This window comes from Mesoplodon bidens, assembly GCF_964165515.1.
Source record: "Mesoplodon bidens genome assembly, chromosome: 2".
Lineage (NCBI taxonomy): Eukaryota > Metazoa > Chordata > Mammalia > Artiodactyla > Ziphiidae > Mesoplodon > Mesoplodon bidens.
In genome coordinates, this window is record NC_138177.1 from 181,320,644 (window position 1) to 181,338,324 (window position 17,681).

The window sequence follows — 17,681 nt, forward strand, 5'->3', positions numbered from 1 at the left end:
GAAAAAACAGAGCAAGGCAAGGGTGATGAGGAATGCTGGGGGTGGGTTCATTGCAACTTTTAAATAGCAGTGTTGGGGGATTCCTCACATAGGAGGTGATGTTTTAGCAAACACTGGAAGGAGGTGAGGAAGAGAGCCAGGCACCACATCTGGGGAAAGAGCAATCCAGGGGAGGGAGAAGCAGCAGTTGCAAATGCCCTGAGGCAGGGGCACGTTCAGGGAGTAGTAAGGAGGAAGCATGGCTGGAGTGGAGTTGTCAGGGGAGGGCGGTATTGGAAGAAGTGAAACTGAAGTCAGGAGACCGTGGTTTTAAATCTTTAAAACCAATCAGCCATATGTAGGTATCATTTTAAGTGTACAGTTTGATGACTTTTTTATTTTTGGTTGCGTTGGGTCTTCGTTGCTGCATGCAGGCTTTCTCTAGTTGCGGCAAGCGGGGGCTACTCTTCGTTGCAGTGCACGGGCTTCTCATTGTGGCGGCTTCTCTTGTTGCGGAGCACAGGCTGTAGGCACGTGGGCATCAGTAGTTGCAGCACGCAGGCTCTAGGGTGCGTGGGCTTCAGTAGTTGTGGCTCACGGGCTCTGTAGTTGTGGCACACGGGCTTAGTTGCTCCGCGGCATGTGGGATCTTCCCGGACCAGGGCTCGAACCCATGTCCCCGGTATTGGCAGGCGGATTCTTAACCACTGTGCCACCAGGGAAGTCCCAGTTTGATGAGTTTTGACCAAGGAAACCATTGCCTTGATAAGGTTAGAACATTTTCATTACCCCCAAAAGTTCTTTGTCTCCCCACCGTCAACCCTCCATCTCTCACTGAACTGTTTTTTGATGCCATGGATTCATTTTGCCTGTTCTAGAACTTCATTTAAATGGACTCATGCAATAGGTACTCTTCTGGGTCTGGCTCATTTCACTCAGCATAAAATTTTTGAGATTTGTCCATGTTGCATTTATCAGTAGTTCCTTTGCATTGCTGAGTGGAATTCCACTGTGTGATGTAGCACAGCTTATTATCCAGTCCCCTGTTGATGGACACCTGGGTCATTTAGTTATTTACAGCTATGAACATCTGTGTACAGGTGTTTGTCGGATGTATGTTTTCATGTCAAACCTTTTGCTCATTCTTTTAATTGGGTTGCTGACTTATTGAGTTGGGATTCTTTATACATATACTGGAGAAGTCTTTAGTCTGGCATTGGTTTTGTGAATATTTTCTCACAGCTGTGGTTGGCGTTTTCATTTTCTTAACAGTATCTTTCAAGGAGCAGATGTTTCTAATTTTGATGAAGTCCAGTTTATCCATTCTTTTCTTATATGGTTGGTGTCATGTCCAAGAAATATTTGCCTACCCTCAGGTAGTGAAGGTGTTCATTTATTTATTTTTCCTAGAAATTCTTTAGTTTTAACTTTATTTATTTATTTATTTATTTGCGGTATGTGGGCCTCTCACTGTTGTGGCCTCTCCCGTTGCGGAGCACAGGCTCCGGATGCACAGGCTCAGCAGCCATGGCTCATGGGCCCAGCCGCTCTGCGGCATGTGGAATCCTCCTGGACCGGGGCAGGAACCCAAGTGTCCTGCATCGGCAGGCGGACTCTCAAGCACTGTGCCACCAGGGAAGCCCTAGTTTTAACTTTTATGTTCAGGTCCAGTACAGGGTTTTGAGCCAAGAGCCGATGTGACCTAACTTAACGTGCTAATAGCATCACTGTGCTGTTCTGAGATGAGACTGGTGGGCAGAATGCAGCCTTGAGGATGTTTTCAAGGAGGCTACTGCAACGATCCAGGCTGGGAGCCGCTGGGCAGAGTGGAGGTGCGGAAGAGCAGTGAAATTCTGGAAATACTTATTGGCCAGATTTTCAGGCTTGTTCTTCATCCTCCTTAATAAGTGATATCCAACTTTAAGGAAAGTTATTTCCCTTCTCTGAAGACTCTTATACTCGTAGTTTTACATGAGGCCTAGTGTATGTACACAACTTGCCTTGAGCCTGACTGTTTGCTATGCATTTAACTTATCTTCACTTTTTAAAAATAAATAGCTGGTTTTGAGTTTCATTCCACACGTTGTCATTCTTCAGGCATGGCAGCCCCAAAAACAATATGACAATTCATCTATTCATTCACAAAAGGTTAAAAAAAGGAAAGCAACACATTTCTTGCCATGCTCCACAGTACTTCTGCTGGGTAGGACTCATAAATCCATGTCTCTGCCTTGGCCACTTCAACTCATGTCTTATCCTTTCTTTAACTCATGATTTATTGCTCTCAGTTACTCTTTTTGCCAGATTTATAAACGTAACTGTTCTTTATTTAATACCTATTTTGTACACTAGGCAACAAGACAGTAAATTTATTGTCTATGAGTTGCTACTTTGAAAAATTACATCAATGCAAAGTGATTGTCTTTCAGCCTTCATAGCCAATAAATTTATTTATTTTTTTTTTGTAGGGGATGATGTGAGGTCATAGGATAATATATATAATCGCTGATCACAGAATGAGAAGGAACAAGTTGCAGTCAAATGCTCTACCACTGAGCTATATCCCTGAGAAGAAGCAAGTTTAAAGTTCTGACAAACAGAAGCTGAGAAGGAAGAATTCTGTCTCCTGCCAATCATGTATAAGCTGGTCTCCTGCTGTTTGCTTTTCATAGGATGCTTAAATCCTCTCTGGTCTCTTCCTGTCCTTGACTCCAGGGAAGAACCCCTGCAACTCTCAGGTAAAATGATTTCTTTCCCTTATGTCAGTCTTGAAAGAGTCTTCAAGGGTCTTAAATGCAATTTAGAGGTAAGAGTGAAAATTCTTTCTTAAAGGAGTCTTGTGAAATTAATAGTCCCAGCTATGAAAAGAATGCTGAGGGTCCTTACAACACATCTCAGAGTCAGTAATGGATACAGGTTTTTTTTTTCCTTTCTAAAATGTAAAAGTAGAAGGGTAACATTGCTTATTTAATGCCACTTCTATATTTCTAAGTTATTTTGATCAGCTTTTTTCTTTTTTTTTCAATTTTGAAAATGGCACTAAATTTAAAACATCATTGCTTTTCGTTTCTATTTTAAATGAACTGGATGAATACAGAATTGGTTGTTCCAATTATAGGTTAAAATATTTTTATTGTATCTTATTTTAAGCTAAAAAGTAATCATCTGACATGTGTTATATGCAACAAAAATGTTTATTAAAAAATAAAGAAGTGACTAGCTGGGGCTAGGGATGACACAGATTTCCAAGTACATTTATGTTTTCCTTTTGATTGATGTTTCATTCATTTCAATTCTAAGTTGAATTCTCTTAAAGTGTATCAGTCAAGCAGATACTTATTGTGCTGTTAGCTCTTAATTTAGTTTAAGAAACGAAAAGTTTGGTGCTTGGGTATTAGGTTCATAAACATTTTAACTTGTCTTTAATTGTGGATACTTCAGACCTTTTTTTAATAAAGGGAAAAATCTCTTCTAAGCCATTGATTTTATAATTTCTACTCTCTAAAGTTTCTCTCAAGCAGCTTTCTGATAATTGTCAAGCTCTAATTCATGCACTATCAGTCAACTTCCACAGTCACTGAACTCATAAGTGGCAGTCATCTTAATGGCTAAATCAGGCATTAACTTTATTGAATCTCTGCTATTTAAAAAAAAGTACAGTGAAAAGCATAAGATGAAACCAAGAATGAACATTCAGATATTATTGTCATCCTCAAAAACTTACATATCATGATTATGATTTTTCCAAACTTAGATGAGTGTAGCATCTCACTTAAATTCTTAACAGGTGGCAGCTTACATTAGAGTTTTTGCCTGAAATTTTTTCCCACTTGTTTCTCCATAAATGATCCTTCATGACATAAACATTTATGTGTGGCCAAATTTTATAGATTTCTCATTAATATTCTTCAGAAGTACTGTGAATGTGCCCAGAAGCCTTCACAATGGCTTGCTCTTTGTTTTCCAATCAAGGTTGTAGCTGAGGATTTGGAAGCCTTAGTGAAGCAAGTGGATAGTACAGGACTCCCCAGAAGCTCTGATCTCCCCACTGCAGCACCTGGCCAAGACTGCTCTGCCAGGGTCCAGAGTCTGCTCACCAGACCTCACACTCACTTCCCACACACCTTGCACACACTTACCATGCATCTTCTATGCCACTAAGCTGACCAAATTTCACCCTGAAAATGTTGCTATCAGCTTCTTTAAAGAGTATTTTAAAGCTCTTTCCTGACAATGTGTCTTGGAGGCCAGGCAGATAAGAGGTGATGCCATCCTATTTGCTTTACAGGAAGAACCTTAACAATACTGTCTTAGAAAACCACTCCTTTATTTTTCCTCTCACTCCAATTTCACCACCCATATGTCTAAAAGCAAAAGGCAAAAGGCAGCAGTAGGTAAATAGAAATGAGGAAGAATCACTTTGTAAGTGGAAGTGCTTTTTCACTGTCCCTGTGGCTCAGCCCTGCCCTCTTATTCAAGGCAGTGAGCAGCCTGGCAAGGTCACACAGGCAGGAGGAATCAGAATGAGAGTCACGCGCTTGATTTCCTGTTCTGCTGGCTTGTGAACTGGACTGTAGCATTTCCACTTCTCGGTTAAAATACTACTGACGACAAAACCGGAACTTAGTATTTGAAGGTTTTCTGGTATTATCTCCTTGTCCCTGGTACCCCCCAAAAGACAATGAGGAACAGAACTGATTGAAGAAGCAGCTGAGTTGCTAATATCTATTTCTACTCTGTGTAGCACCTGAAGATGTCAGATCAACTTTGGATGAGCTGGAAAGAGATTCCCTTCTGCAGATGCTGCCAGAGATGTCAGGTGCAGAGATAGGAGATGGTCTTAGGAAAGCAGGTAAAATGATTCTTGTGTTTACAGCCTATTTGATTTGATTTGATTTTTTTTTTTTTTTTTTTGCGGTACGCGGGCCTCTCACTGTTGTGGCCTCTCCCATTGCGGAGCACAGGCTCAGCGGCCATAGCTCACGGGCCCAGCCACTCCGCGGCATGTGGGATCTTCCCGGACCGGGGCACGAACCCGTGTCCCCTGCATCGGCAGGCGGACTCTCAACCACTGCACCACCAGGGAAGCCCCTAGCCTGTCTGATTTTTTTTGCCACTGAATTTACTCTCTGTGCTCATCAATTAGATGAGGTAAAATCCTATTTTGGAATATAAAGATCAGCTATATAAAATGAGTTAGTTACCCAACACTCTCCCCTCTGGGCATAAAGACTTCCTCTGACATCTTCTGTTTTCTTTTTCTCAGCAACTCCTTCCAAGCATCCTGCTCTACTTGGTCCCTCAGTATATCTGTTCTCTGTATGGACTTTTATTTTGGGGGGAAGGAGGGCATTATCCCAGTTTTCAATAAGTGAAATTTACAATCCTGGTTTCCCACTTACTCAAGTCTTAAGCAAATTAATCTATCTGTACCTCAGTTTCTTAAACCAGTAAAGGGAATGATAAAAATGCCCATCTCATGGGGTTACTGTGAAGTTCAGTCAATGAGAAAATGCAAGTAAAATGTTCAGCACAGTGGCACACAAAGTAATCCATGAAATGGCAGCTTTTACTATTTTCTCTGTCACTGTATTCCTCCCGGCACTGATAGAAATGTTCAGGACATTCTGGAAACAAAATGGAGTATTTTAATAGACCTTGTTTAGTAGAAAGAATTTCACTTGTTATAAAATATTTTTGATAAACTACTGAACTGCTAACTCAGGAAAATGCAGTGCCCTTTGTGAATTCCGGAAGCGAGAAAGAACCAGGTGCCTGCCTATCTTCCTTCAAGTAAATATCACTGTGGTGTGAAAAAAAGGAAAATCAGAAACTAGACATGATTTAGGAATATTCTATTTTGTGTGTTTTAAATAAGACAAGTGTAAAATGGAAATAATAGATCTGATGATGAGTGGTTTCAAAATACTGTTTTCCAGATCTCGGTACCAACATTTTTTACCCAAGAGGAAGTTTGAGAAAGGTAAGTAGCTCCATCATGAGAATTACGTTACAAAAGTGAGCATGCTATTCCTTTAGAGGAGCCTCAATTCATGAACCAGTCGAGCGTTTTTGGTAGAAATCACACCTTAAAATAACTGGTCAGTCAGTATTACTTCAAAGCATGTTCCAAATTTTTATCCATATAAATGTGGATCAACAAGAACTTATCCAGTGCCCATTTTGGATAAATTATTGTAACGAGTTTAAGAGAATAAACAATAGATAAGGCCCCTGCCCTCAAGTTTGTCATCCACTTGTGCTGTGTCATTGATCATCTTCACGTGGTCCGAGGACCAGCAGTATTGGTATCATGTGGAAGCTTGTGAGAAATGCAGACTCTTAGACCCCACCCCCCAGCACCTACTGAATCAAAATCTGCATCTTACCAAGATTCCCCAGGTGATTCTTATGCACATTAAATAAAGTATGACAAGCACTGCCATATGATGTCTAAATAGAAGAAAGACATGGTCAAAACCCTGAGGTGTCATATGTGTGATAGAGCAGAGTATGAAGGAAATCATTTTGGGTGCAGCAGACTGTGATTGGGATTGATGAATGATAATATTAAATGGTTAGAAATGGTGCACAGTTAATGGAGGACCTTAAACACTAAAAGAAAAATCTGTATTTGATCATTATCAACCCCTCAAACTCTAAATTAGTGTCTCCTAAGGGGTTTTCCAGGTATACCAGTCCCACGAGCCAGCCTACAGTGACGCCCTGGGGTCTGGCCCCTCTCCCTGTCCTGGTAATTCTTTATGTACATTATTAGCATGTTAAAGCCTCCAGGAAATGAGATAAGCGTATTTAATTTTAACCAAGCATTTCCCAAATATTTTGACTGGAGACACCTTTTCTTGGTGTAGCACCCATTACTATCCTTATAAAAATATACACTGGAATCCCTCAATTCTGAAGATGGCATACACCACCTGAGGCCCCAGGGCAGGTAAACCATCCAGAGGGGATGGGGATGGCTTCTACATTAAACGTTATCATTCAGATGTTTATATTGTTCCGAATAGAAGGGTTATGATGAAAGACTCTAAAATCATAAAGGTGATTAGGATTTGCTCATGAAATCCCAGAAAAAAAAATGGAAGGGTCCATGCTTAAAGAAGTTAATTTCAAGGCAAATAAAAGGCCTGCTTTACAGAGAAGACAGTAAATGGTCAGAACATGTTACTGACAGATTTAAATAGAAATAGGCCAATGAGGGTTTAGGCAAGTTCACGGCAATCACAAGGCTAAACAGACTGGATGGACCACAGGTAGGGCACAAGGAGACCTTCCAGAGCCTACACGCTGGGCGCTCACCACAATTCTATCCCATAAAACAGCAATAAAACACTTTTTAAAGTTCCTACATCGGAACTAAGGTTCCTATTTGTGTGTGTAGGACTCAATTCATTGATAACCTGTTTTTTTATTTGGATTGTTTTAATTTCAGGCTTTCTCAGGACAAGATCCCAACATTTTCTTGAGTCACCTTTTAGCCAAAATCAGGAAACCAAACAAGAAGCGAGGAACTCCCTCTGAATGCTTCTGGAAATACTGTGTCTGAAGTGACATGAACATCTACTAGTCAACTCAAAACCAACCATCTCAGAAAAAGTAAAATAAAAACGCTTGATTTGAAAGCAGTATAGATGAAAAACTAGGCAAGCTATACCCTGTTCATTATTATTTGGAAAATAAATCCTCTATGTTTTGCAAATATCATGAGTGGTTATTTTACTTATAAACATATCCTGAAAATCTATCCATCAATTTATCTTTAAAGAATTATCTAAAAGTTTAAAAGTAAACAAATAAATGAACAGAAGCAAATATTAAGAAGAAAAAATCATAAAAGAAAATTTTAGTTAAAATAGTAAAACTACAAATCATTTAACCTACATTATCTTAGTAGTGATGTCCTCTCAACCCTTAAAAATAACAACGTGAGTTATTACTTAAAAAACAAAAGATCAGTATCTTAGCTTGGAAAAGCGTCCAAAGTGAAGGATGCCTAAAGATGAGGGCTGGGAACAGTCTGAATTCTCCTTTGTTTTTGAAGGAGGGCGTCCACACACTCCGATCCCCTCTCCCTTAGTTAACCTAAGTACTGAACACTTGAAAACTTTAATCTCTTAACACTGAAGCTTCTTTGATGTCAGTTTCTGTGAGCTCAAGGAGCACAGTACTAGAAAAATACCTTCATAATCTATTTCTTAGAGAAGAAACTTGAGGTGGGATTTAAGATTGTGGAATGGAAGATATAGCCTGGTTTGTTAATTTTTAAAAACCATGTGTGTGTGTGCACATACTAACTTATCCTCTTAATACATCTATACCATCGTAGCTTATCTATGTATAGAGTATGGAGCTGAGACCCGCGAGCTCCACGCAGCTCCCAGCACGGCCCATGCCCGCGGGAGAGCCCTTCTCATGGGAAACCCAGGCTCCCCTTCTTGGCTCTGTCACCAATCACACCCCCAACTCAGAAGGAATGAAGGGTCAGGTCTGCCCCAAACAGCCACATAATCGGTATTGATCTTGTCAACAACCACCCAAAATCTCTTTAGAGCACAGGTCTGATAAATCTTCCCTTTCCTTGTCTAAGACATCAAGAACAAATCTGTAGGCAAGTTGTTTCCAGCTTGAAGGATGGATGTGTCATCTCGGGAACATGCTGACATGTGGCTGTGAGGATGCTGTGGCATCGCTTGCTGCTGAAATTCAACTGAATCCAGTTCCCTAACACAGGACTCTGGCCCCACGAGTGCCAGTATGTTTATGACACCAGCAAGGGCTTGGGGTGGATTCCATCGCTGTAGAATCCCAAATCCCTCCCGTTTTGTGATACTAGGCAACTGCTCTTACAGTTGGGGCTCTGGCATCAAGTCATTGCTCCCACCCAGCTCTGAGGCCCCGGCCAGGTCATCCGGCTCTCTCTGCCCCCGTGTCCTTCTCTGTAAAATGAGGGCAGTGACGCTGCTTATTTCGTGGTTGTATTAAATGAGATAATTCATGGGAAGCACCAGAGCAGTACCTGCGGGAGGAGTGCACATCCCATCAATGCTGAGCTCTCTTCCCTTCTTGGGTTGCTGTTGTTTTATTACGACAGGAAGTGCAGGTGGTTTGAAAGGTGTAACATTTAGCAAGTCCTGTTGGCTTCAGGATCCAGATTCATATTTTGATTCCAAGATTCTGTTGCTGCCAGTTCCACAGTCAGACTTTGTGAAACACAGGTTCACTCTACAGAATCTGAAAGAGTAATCCTGATAACTAAATTTTGTAAATTAGGCATTAAAATTAGTATTAAAGGGACTTCCCTGGTGGCGCAGTGGTTAAGAATCCACCTGCTAATGCAAGGGACATGGGTTTGAGCCCTGGTCCGGGAAGATCCCACATGCCGCGGAGCAACTAAGCCTGTGTACCACAACTATTGAGCCTGCGCTCTAGAGCCCATGAGCCACAACTACTGAGCCTATGCTCTAGAGCCTGCGAGCCACAACTACCGAGCCTGCACTCTAGAGCCCACGAGCCACAACTACCGAGCCTGCGCTCTAGAGCCCGCGAGCCACAACTACCGAGCTTGCGCTCTAGAGCCCGCGAGCCACAACTACCGAGCCTGCGCTCTAGAGCCCGCGAGCCACAACTACCGAGCCTGTGCTCTAGAGCCCGCGAGCCACAACTACCGAGCCTGTGCCCTAGAGCCCGCGAGCCCCAACTACTGAAGCTGCATGCCCAGAGCCCACACTCCACTACAAGAGAAGCCACTGCAGTGAGAAGCCTGTGCACCGCAACGAAGAGTAGCCCCCGCTCCCCGCAACTAGAGAAACAAAGACTCAACATAGCCAAAAATTAAAAAAAAAAAAATTGGTATTAAAAAACATGTATATTTGCTCAGAACCCAATAAGCTCCTCCCAGTGCGGAAGTGAGGACTAAATGCTGTGTTGTCACCGAGCAGGACCTTGGACGCAGAGATGACAGAGACGCAGACTCAGAGTGACCCTAACGTGAGCACCCTGCAGTGTCTCTCAATCTCAGTAAATATTCCTCAACGATATAAAATACACATTCAGGGCAAAGGTTTGTTGATGCAGTGCAAGAAATTTCTCAAGTTTTACATGTATACCGTTTATTGTTTTTGCTTAAAAAAGATACCCGATTAAAATATTAATAACCATTAAAAACAAGTAAATTCACAGTTAATTATAAACTCAGTTAAAAGAAAATTTCCATTTGTATTAAATTTACCTTGTGAATTATGATGAAGCTGCACTTAATTGTAAAACGATTCCATTCCCACAGCATTCTGTTGTTCATAAATCCTGACCTCTTATCCAAGAAAATACAGCTTTTTGGTAACATTTATGTAAACACTGAAGCCTATAGTATACATTTTTATTACCAATTTCTATAGTTATCGATACAAAAAGTTAATAAACTTGAACAGCTGTTTAAGCTTTGGGGGGAGCCCCCCTGGGGGGGCGGCACCACTGAACCTCGTCTGCTCATCCTCAGCAGCAGAAGCATCATGGTCCAAACTCTAAATACGCCAATTCGGCGACTTATCAAAGTATCAAAACTACAAATGGTTTTATAGATCTGCTTACAAAAGCACCAATTTTAAATTGACCCTAAACGTGTAGTAAGGCAACGAAATAAGCAAATGTCGATAAAACAAATGTCCAGAAAGAATCGAAAAGAGGGCTTATATTAGAGAAGGTCAGGTTTAAAAAACGTGTTCACAAATGCAGAACAGTCCTCTGATTGCTCCATGTCATTTTTGATTTAAACAAATTAAAAAGGTTATCACTACAGAAGGTCACAGCGATTCTACTGATGGACAATATCCAGGCTGGTTCATTTTTTTAAATTTGATTTTTCACCAAGGGCAAAAATACCACACAACTTGACCAACACAACAAGGGCTTCAGAGATCATTTAACAATCGAGATGGAGCAGAATAGGAGAGTTCTCTATTCATAAGACAGGAATATGGGCATGGAACAGCTTAAAGTGAGAAAATTCCAGGAAATGTCATGGGCATCATTTGAAAACGGTTCTGACACCTGAAGAAAGATTTACCTTCTAGGAAACTACAGTTGGCCCCCCGTATTCCTGGTGGGGAGAGTCGAGGAGGGGTGTAGAATCCTGAATGTGGATCCGCGGGTACAGAGGGCTGACTGTACCACCATGTTATAGAAGGGGCTTGAGCATCCATGGATTTTAGCATCTGCGAGGGGGTCCTGGAACCAATCCCCTGCAGATTCGAGAGCCGTCTGTTCCACTTTAGAAAGTAAATCTAAGCTACGAGGCTTGAAAATCAGAGTCCAGCAGCATTGTAGATAGAAAGGTTGATTCTCGTAATTATGATCAGGATGCCTTTTATAAAAAACTATAAAACTTGAAAGGAAAAAGTGTTTTCCTAAAACAAAAAAAAACAACAAAAAACAACAACAAAAAAAGAAAAGTAAGTTAGTTTGTTGCATGTTATTTAAAAGAGAAAAGGTTATTCCAGCCTTCATTTTCTTCTATTCCTGGTTCTGATCTACATGGGTGTGAACTGCACGTCATTCCAAGTTTGAGAAGGAATCATCACTTCTCTAAGAAGAGGGGGCTCACTTATCATGTAAACAACTCACTCACTTCTTAAAAGACACAACTTCAGCAGGCCCAGGAAGCCCTTATTTGTGGCAGATTCTGCAACCCTCTGAGCTAGGGACCTCCCGTAGGCCCCTTACCCCTGTTTAAGGGCAACACTTACCCCTATTTAAGGACAAAAAGAAGGCAGTGCCAATGAGACCTCTGGCAGGGATTGAGAGACCTTCTTTTGTGTAAATTGGTTGGAAAGAAAGAGTTAACTGTTAGTTTTGATAAGATAACATTTAAACACACACGCATATAAGAACAACATTAACTCTTACATAACTTTAAAAACTTTTTGCAGTTATTATCTAAAAATTTCAAAAGGGATGAGTCAGAAGCTGGTTGAGCTAGAAGCTCTTTTAACATTACACATGCAAAAGCTAATTTAAACCCTGCAAAGAATAAGCTCATTGTTAAGCTGATCCATTTTTAACTAAGACTTTGAGAATTTCAGTGGAAGGTAGAAAATCAAAAGGAAAAGCATCTACAAAAATGAAGGTCAAAATTCAACTCTAAAAGCTAGGAATTTCCGGTACACCAATGGACAACACATTTTCATACTGGTCAATGCTGAAGTGATCTGTGCTGTGTCATGAGAAAACTGGAATGTTAGACCCTAACTGTGGAGGGATGTGTCACTGTGCAAAGACCAGCTGAGGGCACTATATTTATGGACACTGTTAGGAAAGGTATATGGCCCACAGCGGGGATTTCTTGAAGTCTCTAACGGGGAAATGATTCATGTAACAACAGAACAAAATCAGTGAGGCTAAGGTTTGGGGCTCTTTCTAGCTATACTTTTTTAAAAAATAAATTTATTTATTTTATTTATTTTATTTTTGGCTGCACTGGGTCTTCTTGCTGCGCGTGGGCTTTCTCTAGTTGTGGTGAGCAGGGGCTACTCTTCATTGTGGTGCGCGGGCTTCTCATTGCGGTGGCTTCTCTTGTTGCAGAGCACGGGCTCTAGGTGCACGGGCTTCAGTAGTTGTGGTGCATGGGCTCAGTAGTTGTGGCTCACGGGCTCTAGAGCACAGGCTCAGTAGTTGTGGTGCACGGGCTTAGTTGCTCCACGCATGTGGGATCTTCCCAGACCAGGGATTGAGCCCGTGTCCCCTGCATTGGCAGGCAGATTCTTAACCACTGCACCACCAGGGAAGTCCTCTAGCTATACTGCTAATTGTAATTTATTTGGGGTGACATCTGAAATAAAGTTTGACTGTACACATACCTCTTTAGAGGTCATCCAATCTCATCAGAGGACAGCTAAACTAGAAAAAGAGTCTATTTGACAGTTTAAATACATTGGGGAAAAAGACAAGTAAAAGAGTCTATATACAATGTCTGCTTCAGGAAAATGATGTCTGTTAAAAATCAGGAAGGAAAAAGCTTAATAGTCAATGATAACTTCATGGTCATTTAAGACCTAGGGGTTTATAGAGAATCACAAGGAGGTCTAGCTGTCCCACAGGCCTGGAGAGGGAGTACACGTGCATCTTCAGAGTCACTCAACTGCTGCTTCTGCTGGATCCGGACCACAGGATTCTGCAGCATCACCAGCTGAATCTCCGTTTTCGCAAGTGACACAGCCCTCCAAAAAGGAACGAGAGAAGGCAGGTTATTTGACGTGAAGTCACCTGAAAAGTTTTTAAACCAGTAAAATGCCGGCCAAGCAACCTGTGTCTCATGCTCCCACTTACTCACATCTAAGACTATCCATTAGATTTCATTCCTTATTATCAGAAGGGAGATGACAGCGATCGTTTAAATACTTTTGCTTAAATTGTTTGGGGCTCATTCTTCATATACTCTCCCCACAGAAATTCCCGCTCGGCATGAATCCTGAATCCTAAATCCTAAATCCTCTGGTGTGAATCTTACATCTTGAGTTTCAACTCTTTTCAAACATGCACGCGTATTTGACAGGCACATCTTTTACTCTCCTCCCCAGTCAATCACATATGAAAGCAGGTGTCTTTGCTCCTAACTGCCCCGTAACATTCCAACTGGTGGAAGAAAAAAACACTTGGAGCCCAAAAGACCTGTATTCAAAATCTGAAGAACTGTGAGCACTTACACAGTCGTCCTTTAGTTTGTGCAGAGGGCTTGGTTCCTGAACCCCCTGAGGATACAAAAATCTATGGATGCTCAAGTCCTTATATAAATGACTTGGTACAGCCAGCCCTCTGCACTCGAGGGTTCCGCATCCTTGGATTCAACCAACTACAGATTGAAATGTGAACCGTGGATATAGAGGGCTGAGTGTACAAATTATTTAGTATCTGTATACCTCACTTTGTTGTTATTGGTGAAGCAGGGATAATAACACCTACCACAGGAGCAATTGTGAAGATTAAGATTCTCAGTGGGATCATGTAATGCACAGTCGGCCCTCTGTATCTGCAGGTTCCACATCCACAGACTCAACCAACCATAGATCGAAAATATTTGGGGAAAAAAATTCCAGAAAGTTCCAAAAAGCAAAACTTAAATTTGCAGTGTACCAGCAACTATTTACATAGAATGTATGCTGAATTTCCAACTGTTTAAATAGCATTTACATTGTATTAGGTATTATAAGTAATCTGGAGATGATTTAAGGTATACGGGAGGACGTGCATAGGTTACAAGCAAATATTATGTCATTTTACATGAGGGACTTGAGCATCGGCAGATTTTGGTACCCCAGGGGGTCCTGGAACTAGTCCCTTGCAGAAAACGAGGGATGACTGTACACTAAGCGCCCAGAGCACTACCTGGCACAAAAACAGCAACACGTGACAGCTGTGATTACTGGGCTTACCTGGAGGTCTATTTCCTGAGGGATCGTCTGGCTCTGAATCCAGGAATGCACAGTGGCCAGCTCCTCCCTCTGTCCGTGAGAAAACTGCGGCTGCCGCCGCCTCATGCTTGCCAGCTTTTCTAGATCTTCTTTCAGTACAATTTCTTTAACCCTGAAAACAAACAAACAAAACCTTCACAGTCCTAAATAAGGCACAGGGTTCTTATCTTGTGACCTAAGAACAGCACTTCTTTTTACTTTGTAATATACTTTATATTTCTTGTTAATATGTGACATACACATCAAAACTATAACAACTGACTCATTTCTTTGTCAGATTGGTAAAGCTAGGCCTCTTTCTCTTGATGGAAAATACCTGTATAGTGTTTTAATGAGTCATATGGAAGAAACAGATTTCCTTTAGGTCTTCTCTTCTTTTAGAATGAGAGAAAAAAAGTCCAGGCTCTAAAAAAAGTTCTCGTACCTGTGGGCTGTCTTGGAAAGCAGTGCCTCGCTTTGTTTTCTTGTCTCAGGACACATAACATATTTATATTGTCACTACCACTACAACCATTGTTTTAAGAAATCTTTGTCTTTTGACTTCAAATGAATGAATCTGAAAATACATTTCTCTAAGGATATGTATAAAAACATTAAAAATCACTTTGTGTTAAAAAACACACTTAAGAAACCATAAAACGCTTATATAAAGGTGGGTCTTCTAACATGCTTTCTTACCTCTCAGGCACCTGATACGTCATCAGAACGCACTCAGGTGTCTGTTCTATCATTCTCCAGATGGACTCTTCAGCTAAGTCGGGAAATGTTTCTTTCTTCTGTACATCCTGAGATTGCTGCCCATTTTGAAAGATTTCAGAAGAATAATCACTAGTAGCAAAGTTTATACTGCTGCCATTGCTTCCTATCAAAAATCAACAACAAAAAAATTTAAAAATTCCTGTCAGGGGCTGATTTGCCCAACTGGCCCTCATTCTTCAAAGACTTTGGCGACTAGCTGGTAGGGTCCTTCACCACCCAGTGCAGCCATCATCTCAGGTCACCTCAGCCTTCCAGTTCCTCCATCTTCCCAAGATCTCCTTCTCAGTCTTCCTGAACTATCTGCTCCCCAAGGCCATTCCTTGTTTGTTCTCATCACCCACAACTGCTCCATCTCCAGCTCCGTCTCCAAAACCACCAACCTCTCAGCTTCAATTTCTCGTTTGCTTGTTCAACTGTTCCAACTACAAATTGGGAACAGTGCCTCAGCCATTCTGCTTAGAGCCCAAAGCCCACCATTCATTCAGTAGCACTCTGCAATACCTGAGACTTCTTTTTCCCTTTCATTGTCCACAACTATCAAAATGTAACTCTGATAAAGCCACGTATAACAGGGTGCATTGGTTCTACAGGAAATTCATCACCACCAGAGGCTCATCACAAAGCCCGTAAGGCTGGTACAGTCCTGCGGTCCGCACACTAGTCTATCCCCAGCAGGATTATCTTCTACTCCTCTCTATTTCCTCCCTCACTCTCACCTATTTTATAAGAAAAGAAAAAGGAAGCCACTAGGAAGGAAATTCATCATCCTGATACCAAACATAAACTTACTCATATCTACATTCTCTCCTCACCGTCCTCCTGTTACAATAGAGAAGCCAGCCATTCATCCCAAGGCCCATCGCTTTATGGCTGTTATGGAGCCTCATGGATCATTCCTTTCCCATCTTGCATGTGACCCTTCAAGGTCCTTCTCATTGACTTTGGAAGAATTAAAACAAAACAAAACAAAGTACCTCTCTAATTTTTTAAAAAAGGGTATGGGTAAACATAAAAGACATTTTTCCTCATTAGAAAAAGCTCACTAAAAGGTAATTGTTTAAGGCAAAAACAGTAAAACTTCTATTGTGGGGTTTATAATACATGTTGCAGTAAAGTGTATGACAGAAATGGCACAAAAGAGGGGAAATGGAAGTACTCTGTTTTAAGGTTCTTAGACATAAAGTGATAGAATAGGTATAATATGTGAAGGTAAACTGGGATAAGTAAAAGATGCATGTGTAAATCCTAGAGCAATGACTAAAAATAAAAAAAGGAAAAAAGGAGAAAAAAAGAGAATAGCTGGGAGGCCAATAATGGAGAGAAAACGGAATCATTAAAAATACACAATTAACCCAAAAGGAGGAGGGGAAGAGAAAAAAGGAAGAAAGAGCAAATGAGACAAACATAAAACAACTAGCAAGATGGAAGATTTAACTTAAACCTGATCATATCAATAATCATATTAAATGTAAATGGTCTAAGTACTCCAATTAAAAGTCAGAGACTGTCACATAAAGAAGCAATACCCAACCATACACTGGTTACCAGAAATCAACTTTAAATATAAAGACACAGATAAAAGTAAAAAGATGGAAAAAAATATGCCATGTAAACACTATCAAAATAAAGCTGGAGGAGCTACACTGATATCAGACAAAGTGGACATCAAGCAAGGTACATTTCATAATAGAGAAATCAATTCATCAAAAGCACATAAGCTTAAATGTGTATGCAACTAATAAAAGTTTCAAAATACATGAAGCAAAAACTGATTGAACAGCAAGAAAAAAATAGACAAATTCACAATTATAGGTGGACATGTTAACAGCCCTATCTTAATAACTGAGAAAACAAGTAGATAGAAAATCAGTTAGGATGTAGAAGGCTGAATCAACATTATCAGCCAACTTGACCAAATTTACATTTACAGAAGATGCTACTCAACAACTGCAGAACACACATTCTTTCCAAGTGCATATGAAACATTTATCAAGACAGACCAAATTCTGGACTATTAAACAAGCCTCAGTGAATTAAAAAATATACAAAGAATGTTGTCTGACTGCAATTAAGTTAGAAACCAATAAAATACCTGGAAAATCCCCAAATATTAGGAAATAAATACATGTCTAATAACCCATGGTCAAAGAAGAAAACATAAGGGAAATTATAAAATATTTTGGACTGAATGAAAATGAAAACACTCATAAAAAAATTTGAGGGATGCAGCTAAAGCTGTGCTTAGAGGGGAATATAAAACCTTAAATGTTTATATTAGGAGGGGAAAAAAGGGTCTCAAATCAATGCTCTAAGCTTCCACCTTAAGAAATTAGAAAAAGAGTGAATAAAATCCAAAGTAAACACATGAAATAATAAAGATTAGAGCAGAAATCAATACAAGACCAAAAAAATAGCAAATAAACCCAATGAGATCAAAAGTTGCTTCCTTGAAACGTT

At 40.6% G+C, this 17,681-nt stretch overlaps 2 protein-coding genes across 3 annotated transcripts in view; one reads left to right on the forward strand and one right to left on the reverse strand.

Moving 5' to 3' along the window:
- Positions 1 to 2,614: 2,614 nt before the first annotated feature.
- UTS2 (urotensin 2) lies at positions 2,615 to 7,612 on the forward strand (the record flags this gene model as incomplete). Its single annotated transcript, XM_081215930.1, has 4 exons — positions 2,615 to 2,717; positions 4,724 to 4,831; positions 5,919 to 5,962; positions 7,436 to 7,612. The coding sequence occupies 4 exons, from the start codon at positions 2,615 to 2,617 to the stop codon at positions 7,547 to 7,549; spliced, it is 369 nt and encodes a 122-aa protein (XP_081072056.1). The 3' UTR covers positions 7,550 to 7,612.
- A 2,511-nt stretch (positions 7,613 to 10,123) lies between these two features.
- Positions 10,124 to 17,681, reverse strand: part of PER3 (period circadian regulator 3) — a 65,413-nt gene continuing 57,855 nt past the window's right edge. For both annotated transcript variants that reach the window (XM_081224799.1, XM_081224800.1), the window contains 3 exons: positions 15,144 to 15,327; positions 14,427 to 14,577; positions 10,124 to 13,214 (listed from right to left, as the gene is read on the reverse strand). In XM_081224799.1, the coding sequence (XP_081080925.1) occupies positions 13,128 to 13,214; positions 14,427 to 14,577; positions 15,144 to 15,327 (422 nt within the window). In that variant the 3' untranslated portion in view covers positions 10,124 to 13,127. The remainder of the gene's footprint in view (positions 13,215 to 14,426; positions 14,578 to 15,143; positions 15,328 to 17,681) is intronic.